The sequence below is a fragment of the Eucalyptus grandis genome, chromosome 9 (genome assembly GCF_016545825.1).
Source record: "Eucalyptus grandis isolate ANBG69807.140 chromosome 9, ASM1654582v1, whole genome shotgun sequence".
Taxonomy (NCBI): domain Eukaryota; kingdom Viridiplantae; phylum Streptophyta; class Magnoliopsida; order Myrtales; family Myrtaceae; genus Eucalyptus; species Eucalyptus grandis.
The window spans coordinates 26,363,694-26,377,520 of record NC_052620.1 but is presented as its reverse complement, the minus strand read 5'-3'; the positions used below and the strand labels follow the sequence as shown (position 1 = coordinate 26,377,520).

General features: G+C 39.8%; 1 protein-coding gene across 1 annotated transcript in view; it reads left to right on the top strand.

The window, feature by feature from the left end:
- Positions 1-13,659: 13,659 nt before the first annotated feature.
- LOC120285922 (purple acid phosphatase 2-like) overlaps positions 13,660-13,827 on the top strand; it is a 7,863-nt gene continuing 7,695 nt past the window's right edge. Inside the window, exon 1 of the mRNA XM_039301409.1 lies at positions 13,660-13,803. Coding sequence (XP_039157343.1) covers positions 13,688-13,803 — 116 coding nt within the window. The 5' untranslated portion in view covers positions 13,660-13,687. The remainder of the gene's footprint in view (positions 13,804-13,827) is intronic.

Here is a 13,827-nt window from a genome sequence, read left to right as displayed (position 1 = left end):
GTCAAGAGCTTCTAGTGCTTCTTGCTTTTTCAGAACATATTGAATCTTCATATTCAATATTTCACAATTGTTGCCGTTCATATCAGCAATTACATTCTTAGTTGCTGAAACCATCGATCTGAACACATCAGACATATATGCACGAATAATTAATGCCTATCATTTATGCATCCACTTTTACATAGACCCATCATATTAATGAATAATTTCAAGTAAGGCTTCAAAATCAAAAGGTCACTATGTTTCCAATCATCCTCCAAAAATCCTAACTTAAAACTATCATTAATATGATTGTCATATGCAAAATCAATTCTATGAAGTTACAAAAACTTCTATAACTACCCACAGCTAACTACCCACAAAGCAATCGCAGTGAATGAAAGCAAATATTATCTAACATTCAATAAAATAACAGTGCTTTCACATAATACAACTATACATTACACTAAGCAATATATACAAAGAAAAATATCAACATAGAAAAAAGATATTCACACTCAATAACATCCCAAACTAATCTAAGAAATAATTAAGGAATGTCCCTTCTAATCTATCAGTCAAAACATCTGAGAAAACTGAAGGTATATTTGACAACCATGGAAAAATTTTGGAGAGCTCATGTCGCCACCAAGGCGCATTCACTCTGCTCCATGTGGTGTTCAATCTAAGGGTTGAAGTTTTGGCCAATTCAATCCTATAGTACTCTCTTACAAAAGCTTCCATTAGCCCCCTGTAATCCGGGACCACGTTGACCTCCCATAGCCGATCTAACACTGCTTGCCATTCAGGTGGAAGAGTGTTCATCAAAGCCGGCACCTTCTCAAAGTCCGGCATAAGATAACCATTCTAGATGATTTCATGTATCATATGATTGATCTTGACCATGTGTGATACTAAATCACCATCAAGCCACCGATAATCAGCTAACTCTTTCATCAGCCTTTTCAGTCTAGCTCTTCCTTCGTTCGTTCTTGGGATTGCAGGTATCCGTGCATAACGCATCATAGTTCCCGCAACAAATGCGAACTAAAATGGATCACTTATAATCCATAATGAACAAAATGGAAAATACATAAATTTCCATGATTCATGCAACAAATGCAGAATAAAAATGGATTACCTACAACCCACACAGACATAATTGAAAAAAAAGAAACAAATTCCTTTTTTTTTTTTCTTTTTTTTTTTCGGGTCAACGGTCAACGGTCAAAGTCAACGCGTCAACGGTCGATCAACGGGTCAACTGTCGGTCAACGGGCGCGCGGGTCGAAGGACCGGTCGGGCCGGTCGGACGAACCAACCGCACGGGCCGCGCGCATGCGCTGGCCGGAACGTGCCTCGCGCGTGAGCATGCTAACGTCACGCAGACGTCAGCCGCACGTGCGCGGCATGCGCCAGGCTGATCGGGTCGGGTCGGTCGCCGTCGGGTCGGGTCGCCGCCGGCCAACCGTCGTCGGCGCTGACGTCATCAATGACGTCATCCCGACGGTTATCGACCGTTGGGTGACGTCACGATGACGTCATCGGGTGATGTCAGCACGCGTCGGTTCGCCGACCGGCACGTGTCGTTTCGCCGGTCGCCGGCGCGCACGTGCCGGTTCGTCACCGGCGCGTGTGGCGCACACGCTGGCCATAGCTAGCGCTTCGGGCGCGTCGCGCCCACGCGCAGCAGCTTCTGGCCGCGCGTGTGGGAGCGTGCGGTGTCGTACGGCGGCGTGCGACATGTCGCCGGACTCGTCTCGATGTCGCCTTTCTCCCCATGTGTTCATAAAACGATTTCGACTTACGAAAACTCAGAAAAATGGCCGAACAACGCTCGGGTGTCGGGATTTCTCGCCCCGATCCGTACGGCCGAAAATTTTTTGCGAAAAATCAATCAAAAAACATCAAATCGATCGGGAAAATGTGAACTAGGGCTCTGATACCAATGTTGAGAATAACGGATCCCCGAAAACCGGATTCGACACTAAATCAAACCCTTAAATCAATGCAGAAGACGAACCCCAGGAAAACACGTATCACCGATCGTAAAGCACACCACGGAGTCAAGCGTACCTTGTTAGCCACAGATTAGACACCAATGCCGAAGAGAGGAAGAGAATTTATCCCTTGTTCGATCCGATGACGCTTGAAGGGGAGAAAACAGTGGCCTTGTGCTTACTATCCTTTTTCTTTTGTTGGAGAGAGAGCGAGGGAGAGAACGTACGTACGTTCTAATTCCAAAAGGTGTCTTCTCTCTCTCTCTCCTCCCTTTTATACCTTCCCCCTCCACGGGCCCTATTCCCGTGGGCCGGGCCTTTTTGGCCCAGCATGGGCGGACGGGCCAACTTAGGCCCATCACTAATTAAAAAGCCATCATATGCGATGTAATGTTAGAGGTTACTGCTGTTAATTTCCTTACATATTCTGTGGTTTCTAATTTGGTTTTGGGTTTGGCGTGAGTCTATAGGTACATATAACACAAGGAGATCATGTGGGAAAAGGAGTGATCGTGTCATGGGTGACCCCGGATGAAACTGGGTCCAGTGAAGTGCTCTACTGGAGCAAGAACAGCGAGCACAAGAAAACGGCAAAGGGCAAAGTTTATCGTTATCAGTTCTACAATTACACTTCTGGTTACATCCAACATTGAACCCTCAACAACTCGATGGTAAATCTCTTGATTCCTCCAGAAATTTTAATCTTTTGGTGCTTGGGCCGTTAAATTTGGTAAATGTAGCTAATGTTTGTTTCGTTTACTGCCAGTACAACACCAAATACTATTATGAGGTTGGAATTGGACACACGGTCCGACAGTTTTGGTTCATTGCTCCTCCAGAGGTTGGCCCTGATGTTCCATACACTTTCAGTCTCATAGGTAAGTAAATCATATTATCATGCATGCATAGTCAATGACTCAGAGTAACTTCAAAAGCTCATTCCTGTGTATGTTCTATAGGTCTTTGCAGAATCATTTAGTTTTGATAATTAAGTTCATCAGTGAGTTGCAGCAAATTTAGTTGCAGTTAATTTACATGCATCCGTGGTTCTACTCCTTTCTATGCTCAGCACGCCAATGAACATTGTAGGGGATCTTGGTCAGGCTTCTGATTCAAACCGAACGCTCACCCATTACGAACAGAATCCACAGAAAGGACAGACTATTGTATGTTGGAGACTTGTCGTACGCGGAAAATTATCTGGACCACGACAATGTGAGGTGGGATACATGGGGAAGGTTTGTTGAAAGAAGTGTAGCTTATCAACCCTGGATATTGACAGCAGGAAATCACGAACTTGACTTCGCTCCTGAAATTGTGAGTGCTAGAATTATGTTTCCACTAAGAATTATCTATTTGCATTCGGAGTCACATAAGCCTTAATCCATCAACTTCCGTCTTGATTCATTACAGCAAAAAGTCTACTATCTGATTAATTGGTAATTTGCTTTGATACGGATTGTTAGATCAAACAATCCTTTGCTGCTTTTGGTAGCTAAGAACTTCTATTCAAGTTCCTTGTGATCATATTGCATTGTTCATCTACTGAAGGAAGAAATAAATTAATTCTGGAGGTTTATATAAGGCGAGACGTTGGTAGTAGAACTTAAACCGTCACCTAGTGTAACTTCACAGAACATATGGACGCTTTACAATATCAGAGTTTGTGATGTTACAAGAAATATACAGGGGACGAAGTCCTCGCCCTTTCATTTTCTAACTACCATTTCCTATTCATTACCTAGATCATCTTCTTATTATGGAAGTTATGTACGAATTCATACAAACGACAACCCTGATGGTGTTGTACATTTTTCTTTTCTGCAAGGAGAAAATGAACCCTTCATGCCCTTTTCGCACAGATACCACGTCCCTTATAGAGCATCAAACAGCACCGCACCTTTTCGGTACTCGATCAAGCGAGCTTCGGCTTACATCATAGTCTTGTCGTCATACTCTGCATATGGTATTATTTCTACGTCCTCGACTATCCTGCCAACATAGAAGCGAATGAGATGCTACTCCACGGCACCTCCCATGTTTATGAGAAAATTTTGGGGATATAATAATGTTCATTTATCTGCAAGGTCGAAATTAGATGAAGAATCAATATGAAATTTTGTTTTCATATGTGTGGAGGAATGCGGATCCATTCATTTAAAAACATTTTTAATAAAATAGTCTGCAAATAGATGTTGGGAGCAAATATTCATCGTTTAACTCAAACATCCATTAAAGAAAATGAAAGTTCGTTAGGCGCTAAAATGGTTTTGATTCGATATCATTATAACATGTACGGTTATATCAAGATGTACAATAGAGCCATGTCTCTCAGAATGCCATTTCTTATTGAATGTCGCAGCTCACTTCTGCCTATTTCCTTCGCAGCTCACTTCTGCTTATTTCCTTTTAACTCTTTTCACTCCTAAGGTAAAGATACTCCCCAGTACCTATGGCTTCAACAAGAGCTACCAAAAGTTAACAGGACCGAGACACCGTGGCTGATTGTTACGATGCACTCTCCATGGTACAATAGCTACAACTATCATTACATGGAAGGAGAAACCATGAGAGTGATGTACGAATCCTGGTTCGTGAAATACAAAGTAGATGTGGTGTTTGCAGGGCATGTCCATGCCTATGAACGATCTGTAAGGCCAAATGTTTCCTTTTCCTTATCATCTAATTTTTCAGCCTTATTTCAACAATAATGTTTCCATAGGAAGAAGCGTAAAGCCAGCTCTGATGAGTTGTTACAATCAAACTATCAATTTCAATGTTTTCCAAGGAGATGACAGCATAGGCGATGTCTGTCCTACGAAATCAAAATACACAATTTGATTTTTCCATGTACAAAATGTTGCAAAGATGAGCAAGAAACCAAAAATTATGTTATTTGTTTGTCTTGTTTAATTGTAAGAGGGTAAGAGGACACTGGCTAATTCATGAGTGTCACAAGAACGTGTATCTAACATTGCATACAACATTGTGAACGGCTTGTGTATCCCTATTAATGATTGTTAAAAAATTTTGAATTGTGCGCGTGCAGAAGCATAGTTTTGGTATTGATGATAGTTTGATTAGTGATGTGTGCAAATGAATGGTATAGTTTGTAGTGTATGGACAATGGACAATATAGGATAATTGGAGGATATAGGACACGAGATATGGGGGAAATAGTTTCATTAGTTGAACAAAATAGTTTGATGAAGATTTTTAAGCTCATCTCCTCACATGGTCATGGTGGAGGTCTAAGGGTGCGTTTGGAAAGACTTTTGGGGAAAGTCCTTGAGAAAATGTAAAGATACTTGAGTCAAATGAGTTTTTTAAAATGCAAATCGTGTTTGGTAAATAGTACTTGTGAAAGTCCATTGTGAAGTATGTTTGAGTAAAATAGTGTTTGGATAAATTAAATTTGCAAAATGCTTTTGTTATTAAAAAAAAAGGGAAAAAATGAGAGTTGGCCGGCCAAGGGCTTCGCCGGCTGCCGGCGAAGGGTAGGTGGTCCGGCGAGGGGGAGGCGGCGCGGGGTGAAGGGTAGGCTGTCCGACGAGGGGGAGGCGGCGCAGCGAAGGGCAGCGTCCGGCTAGCGTCATCGTGCGGAGGACACGGCTCGGCGAGGGTCGCTGCGACCCTCGCCAAGCCGTCGTGCGACCCACCGCCCCGCGGAGGTCGTCGGCACTCGCGATTTGGTCTCCGCGACCCAGATCCGCGCATGATCTGGGTTGCCGGCGTCTTCCGCGCGGTGACCCTCTTCGAGGGTCGTGGGACCCTAGCCAAACCACCTACCCTTCGCCGGACCGCCTGCCTTTCGCCGACGACTACTTGCCGATGCTGGCCGTGTTCTCAGTAGAGAGAAGGGAAGGATGAAGATGATGAATAGTTATCGGGGTAAAGCCCCGGAAAAACGAAAAAACAAGGACAATTTCGGAAGAAAAAACTTATTATTCTCAAAGCTAGCATGCCAAGAATGCCCAAGGCAGCCCCCAACTTGCCTTGGGCTTTCAGCCTTGGAAAGGCTTTGCCTTTGGCAAAGGCAAGTGAAAAAAAATTGCCAAACACTCAACATTTGGCCCAAAGGCCTTTGGACCCTCAAAGATCCTTGGGAAAGCTGTTCCCAAACGGAGCCTAAGACCTCTCGCGGTGGAGGATTTACCCCCACACACAAGGTGGAGGGTTCACCTCACACGCTATATGAATGATTCTAGGCTCTATTTATAGAGCAACTCTACCGACTACCAGCATGATAATTTTGACTTTTTTCACCGCCATAGCACAGTAGTAAGACAACTATTTTTCTTCTTCTCCAAGTACTCTTACTACCCACGTACTCTTAATCCTTCTTCCTTCATGGTTAAGCAGCCATTGTTGACTTATTTTCAAGATTTCCCATGCACGTAGACTTCTCTAGCTTGTTCTAGGATTTCTTCTTCAACTTGGCTTCTGCTTGCTTGCATTCCACGTGAATCTTCTAGGTTCATCTAGCAACCTACATTCTCAACAATTCTAGACAATCTTCAACATGGATGCTGCTACGAAGGTTCTTGCATTCATGATTAAGTTAGTAGTTTATATATAGTTTTAGAGAAAATGGATCATAATTTCCAACACTTCCCCTTGATCCATTTTCAGGATAATTTGGACATTGTATTATTAAGTCTCAGACGTACCTTGAAATTTCTCTTGTAGTTTGTCCCATTTCTTTTATTCCATCTTCGTTCCATGATCCCTTGCATTCTCTTGTTGAAACACTTGCACCTATCTTTAGATGATGTGCATGTTTTTTCTTCAACGATGCCCCATATGTCTCGGAGCATCAAAATGTTGTTAGTTGTAGTTGTTAGCTCGAGCTTTGGCTTTGGCTCTCATAGGCTCTAGCTTTAGCTCCGGCTCCAGCTTTGATTTTGGCTCTGGCTTTCTTGGCTCTCATTCAGGCTCTGGCCTTTTATTCTGGCTCTCGCTCGAGCTCTAGCCTTTTTAGTTGAGGATGGTGAGGACAAATGCCCATAACCATCTGATATGCCTAGCTCTGGCTTCATGGTCCCCTATGCCTAGCTCAGTTACGAACCTAGGCGAATTTTAGCTCTAATACTATGTTAAAAATTTTGGATGTGTGCATGCAAAAGCATGGTTTTGGTATTGATGATAGTTTTTTATTAGTGATGTGTGCAAATGTGTGTTATAGTTCATAGTGGATGGACAAACGACAAGATAAGATAATTGAAGGATATAGGACATGGGATATGGGAAAATAGTTTCATTAGTTGAACAAATTAGTTTGATGGAGGTATTGGTAGTCTAAAAAAGCAAACCTACAAATTCAAATTACGCATACATCCACAATGCAGCATTATGCAACTAAACTATAAATACCAAAACATATTCAGCAAATTTAAGATGACACAATAATAAAAATTTCGTACCGTAACACTCATCGAGATATGGGACAAGATAGTGTCCACAAGGTGGCGAGCGGGATGTTGCTACTTTTGATTTTCACTACTCCTTCGCGCCATTTTGGATGTCGTGAGTCCGTATGGTTATGGTGGAGGTCTAAGATCTTTCACGGTGGAGGGTTAACATCATTTTACTTGGATTTTTTTTTCTTTGAACAAACAAGATTTGTGGAGGTTTGGTTTATCCCCACAAAACACACACAAATGATCAATTACAAGCCTATTTATAAGCGTGAGTTACCGTCTTATTCTACCAACTTAAGAGTACATAAAATAATATAAAATTTCAGCTTGCTTCTTTATCTCCTGCTTGTTGCTGCTAGTCAAAGTCCAAGTTGGACTTTGCTTTCCTTTTCTTCTTTCTTCGAGATCTTATCGTTGCTTCTCCCTTATTCTCCATTTTTCTATATTCTACAGCTCCTTTTAATGACTTTAGTTTATTTCTCTAAATTGACTTCTTACTGCCCACATAGTCTTGCTGCCTACATAGTACCAGAAACTTCTCCAACTATCATAATAAAAAAATTTATCCATGTAATTTTAGAGAAAATGAATCACAATTTCCAATGATAATCTATCAGCTCTAGTGTACATAACGATTGGCGATGGAGGCAATATTGAAGGTTTGTCCACCAAGTAAGACGATCCACCTCACAAAGCACTACCCAACTTTTTTTATGACTATTCTGGGTTGGCATTGGATCATGTGCATATCTGATTTCGTTATGCAGCATGACAAAACCCCAGCCAAAATACTCGGCCTACCGCGAAGCCAGCTTTGGCCATGCAATTTTCGATATTAAGAACCGAACGCATGCATATTATAGTTGGCACAGAAACCAGGATGGATATGCAGCGGAAGCCGATTCTATGTGGTTCTTCAATAGAATCTGGCATCCTATTGATGATTCAACAAGCGTTTGATTGTTATCACACAATAGAACAAGTTTTCTCTTTGAATTTCCTCAATATATTTCCAAGTAAATAAAAGTTCTACAATTAGGCTTGTTCAAGTCTATTGTACGATGTCTTTGTAACAGCATACCTCTTTTTTTTGTGAATGAAACGTTCATTTCTTTGTAACAGCATACCTCTTTTTTGGTGAATGAAATATTCATACTTGAATTCTGGTAGACTGCATATTCTTGTTTGCTGAAGTTTCTAATAAACATGTCTATAAAACTTTTGCCGAAGAATTACAATTTTGATTTCTCAATACAATCAATTTCGATAAAACATGTCACGTTTAAGAGTGTTCATCTTATCTAAAAGATATACGTGTAGAACAAACTTTTCAGGTCACAATCATAATAAAGATTTTAAATTAACATGCAATAATTCTTGAGAGTAAATTCCTTTGAATGGACAAAGATATGCTTTACCAGACTGTACATTGAACCAAAAACGTGTGAGGTGGTCCTGAGCAGGAGCGTGTAGTTTCAAATTAAATTGAGAACCTCGGGTTAAGAAAACTAAAATTGAAGATAGAATCGGGTTGAGCTCAAGGACATGGATAAGTCTGTTTATCCTAGGAGAGCATGTGATACGATGCGTGTGATAGTTGTCTGTGTTTATAAATATGTGATAGTCGTTGTGTCCATGAATATGAGATTGTAAATTGATACATCATCACAAAACGTAACCATGGACTAAGAAATTCCATTAGCTGTAGTTTTAAGGTTACAGATACGGGGAGTTGATATGGATTAACTTTCTGTTTCTCAAGTGGAGAGATTCACGGAAAACTTGGTACTTCTCCATTATCCACAGGCATATTTTTGAACGCATGGAATGTCTGGATAGACCAAATCGAGAAAAGATATATATTATTTCCGTTTGTTTCACTAAAGACTTAGTCTTTAGTTGGTCATTTTTCGGTGTGAACAATATTGTATGCAGGATGGTTAATGGGGTTTAAAGGAAAGGATTGCGAATATTAGGACAGGTTACTTATAAGTCCCTTTAGTTCAAGCAGATCCATTCTCTTACAGACTGGTTGATTACCCACATTTGCACCCACCGTGTATTTACTCAAGCACTCAAACTGGTTGAATCTAACGAGGTATGGAGCTGCCAGATTGATCTTTAGTTAGTTAAGCTTCAGTTAGCTGGGGAAGATGCAAACCAAGTGGGGACAATCTGCATTCTTAGGATTTGAAGGAAAAATATATTGGGTAAGACTCATTTGTTATACTCATTTTAAGTCGAGGACCTTTGAAGATATCTCACATCGCTTGATAATGGAGTTATGTGCTCTTTATACACACATGGTCTTCCTCCATTTATGCGCGGTATATGTGGTCCGAAGATGGAAGATCAATTTCAAGGACATTAAATTATTCGGTACATACAAATAAAATGAATTTGATCACGTCATTTTCATTGACCTAGATTCAATCTACCAAGCATACTAATTTCATGTAAGTATTTTCCCGATGAATTGATTGTTTAAAGTAGCCGTAAATTGTGGACCGCATTCTTTTTCTAATATGAGCAAAGTCAAGATGGCCTTTGCGTCTATGCTTTCGAAAACATTAGAATCTGACATCTTAACAATCAGCTGAGTTTTACACCAACCTACTTATGTAACCAGACCGGGCATAAATTTAGTTAGTTATCAATTAAGACACCATTTATTTCACGAAAAATAAATCATTCGAAAAAATATTTTCTTAAAAATAGTTGCCTATATTGCTTACAAAGGTCAATGTGCAACAACAAAAAATCATCATCCACAAAGATATTTGAACATAAATTGTTTTGATAATGAAAATTTAGTTCTCTCAAGTTATGTAAATTATTATTTTAAGAAAATACTTTTTAAATTATATATTTTTTCATGAAATAAATGGCATTTAAAATAAATGGGAATGCGAAAAGAAAAAGGATAGGGTGGGGACTAGACTACTTGGAGCACTAAAGATGGCTTGGAGAGTTTTAGTCAGTCAACTCACGAGGCATTCATACAATTTTCATTGACAATTCCACTTCGTTCGGTACCAAGATTCCTCGTGTCGCTCGGGGATGATCACAAGTTCTCGTCCACAAGTCTACCGGCGAGCGCTCGATCTTTGCTTCGTTGACTTGTCAGGCTTTTCACCGGTCCACACGTCATCATCTTACTAAAAATTTAACCGATAAATCATAACACGTGAATATTTATCACTAGAGAAGATAGGCACGTCGAGTTTTTCTGAGTAAGTAAATGAATCGGATTATTATATTTTCTAATCATGTAAAAATGATAGTGATCACAACGATATTGCAGATGAGAAACTCAAAACTTAGCTTGATATTCACTTATTGCTTGTGTTAGTCTCGTATCAATTGGAAAATTTGGGGTGTCTACTTATGAGCAAAAAGGGCTCAAGCGTAATCAAAGGAGGAACTCGAAACCTACTCTTGATTTGTTTGGCCAATTCTGTCATCGATTCTGAATCATCGTGGAATAATCTCTTTCTAAGACACCAAACAAGTAATCGAAGCTTCCTTTGTGGTTGATTTTACTGTTGTTTTGCATACTTTCTCAAAAGAGAGTGGAAGCAACATATTAATGCGATTAAGTTAAATTGAATACATTAGTGAACCGTTCCTAGTGCATCATGATTATACAGAATCTAGTGGATCTTCATTTTCTACATTATTCTTTGACATTTTGAAAGTTTCCCGACCGGAATCATTTTTCTCGCGTCCTCTTTCTTTCTTGGAGAAATAAGGACACTAATTATTTTAATGATGTCAACTATATAAAATTAACAATTTAATTATCTTAACCACTGCAGGTTATGACCGTTGCAAATTATCATCCACATAAGACTGCCATGTGGAATCGCAAATTTTCATGGGACACTTAACGGATGCTAACATCATCCCACAAGTATAAAATAGTACTTTTTAATTGAAGATATTCAACCACCGGTGTTTACTCAAATGATCACCCTTCAAGAAGGAGGTGGGGATTCAAATCCCCACCTTTCAAAGGAAGTAGGGATGGGGATGATTGAGCACATCCTACGATGAAATTAAGCAAAAGTTTGAGCGTGAGGTTTAAATTAAGAGTAGAGTAAAAATTAATCGAAAAAACAAATTGAAGATATTTGACATGTCATGTTAAAAGTGTAGATAAAAATAAGGATGTAGGAAACAAATAATTGAGAAGATTTCTATATGCAAATTTATAAATTGTGTATATATATACTTAGAAAGAATCTCAAGTAATAAATATTGATAAAAGAAATTGTAACTTCACAAATTTGACTCAATCTCGGATTGCATTATTATGCGAATATTCTGTTCGTGTTTAGATTTTGGAAGGACCTGGAATAGTGGGAGACAAGGTCAACATTCCCGCAAGTTGACGGGGTGAAATAAGCATGAGAGACAAAGCTAAGAAGAGAACGAAGAAGAATTGTACATTTTGATTTCTAAATTGTAGCTCCATTACAAAGTCAATGATGACTTATACACACACAATTAGAAAGAATCTCAAGTAATAAAAACTGACAACCAAAAGATCGACTGAACCAATCTCGAATTGCTTATCATGTAGATATTCTTATTTTGTTTTTAATTATGGTGCGGGTTGGAGATAATGTTTGAATCAATTCCAAATTATTTATCATGCGAATATTCTAATTATGCTCTGATTTTAGTACAAGTTAGATAGGAACGTTTGATTCTGGTGCAAGCCGAAACAACTAGTAATGGATTGGGTCGACAATTATTTATTTTTATTTTTTTTAATGTGGAAAAGCCTATACTTTCTTAGACGCATTTTAAAGAAAGGTGTTGAACTTTTTTAAATCACTTTGGTTGGGCTAAAAGTATCACAAAGTTGTGTTCTCATATGGTATTGAGCTAAAAAGATTAAATAATGGGATTCACATGATTAGATACCGATCGAATGAGAACGGTGATGAACATATCTAGGGGAGCTTCTTTTGGTGGCTTTTGACTCTAGTAAAAGAAAAGTGGTCCTTACGGCTTTCGGCATATCCCTGCAACAACCGGATTGGAATTGGAAATGTGCTAGTTGGTCTTTCATTGTTAATTGGATTCCTAGTGTTGCTTTCTCTCACTTTCACACATTTGGCCCGCCTCTTGTCCTTGCCAACGTTATATTATTATATTACGCTAGACAATGGTATTGACTTTTTTCCACCCAAAAAAAAAAAAAACTTATTAAAAAATGCATTAATCAAATTATCAGGTACAGTTTATGTGGTTAAAGTGGATTCAAATTTCATCATGTAAGTTTATCCCCTGATTTAAAGAAAACGATAGCACTCGAAATTGCTACATACATTGAATAATAAGACGAGCACATGCAACATATTGAGCGCATAAAATAACAGGATTCAATAAGAACTATGAAAGCACAAATAGAGACATAAATGGGGAAATTTTTAAACCTATCATACAAAATTCACGTTGTCATTTAAATATGAATTGAGGAGCTTATAAGGTACTTTTCTGAGCAGAGAACAAGAACATGGACATGTGGTGCAATAAATGCATGTAAAAACAAGCATTTGGCCCTTTGGCGTAATAAGAAGTTGAATCTGATCAAAGAAACATGGCGCAAGTTCCTCGTGATGTGAGAAGACACGTGAACCTTTGGACTATTCGGAGCCAATTTCCTTTCGGAAGCATATGACTGGTTTGGTCACGTCAAACCTAAGATCACAGACCCAACTCTTTTCCTCTTCAGTGAAACGTCGCCACCAGATCACGTCGCCACCGATTCGAATTTCAAAGTGGCCGATTTCTTTGCTGCATCTATCGATTGTCCAAGCCAGTTGCACGCGAAAGAAACTGGCAGTGGCGACACCCAATTTTCGTCCAAAACATTATTGCCTTCCTGTCCTTACCAGAAGCAGAGTCAATTGAATGCGCTTTTTCGCCGTTATCATTACGAAATCTCCCACGGTTTCGCCGTCAACTGCATACTCCAGACCAGCCTTATCAAGAAGGGAAGGAAAGAAATGGACTAAATCAATCGCGTATTCCCTTTAAAAAAAAAGGGGGACAGCCTCTTTCCACATTTAAGCGCTCAAAAGAGTTGACGTTTACCCTGTAGATGCGTATTGGTCCCGTGGATATTCCCCGAGTCTTATGCAATTTCCTATCTTGCAAAGGCGCGTTCCTCGGTACTACATTCACCTATATAAGAGGCAGTGCGATTGAAGTGAGAATTCGTGGGGAGTCTGTCACGTTGGCTCGTGCTCTGACTCCTCCCAGAATAAGACCAAGATGGCTGTTCTGGGATCTTCTTCTTCTCGTTGTTCAGTTGCTGCTGTTGGGGCTGCTCTTGTTCTTGTTCTTGTTCTGGTTTTGAATGGGGCCGATTTATGCAATGGAGGGAAGACCAGCACTTTCGTCCGTAAAGTGGA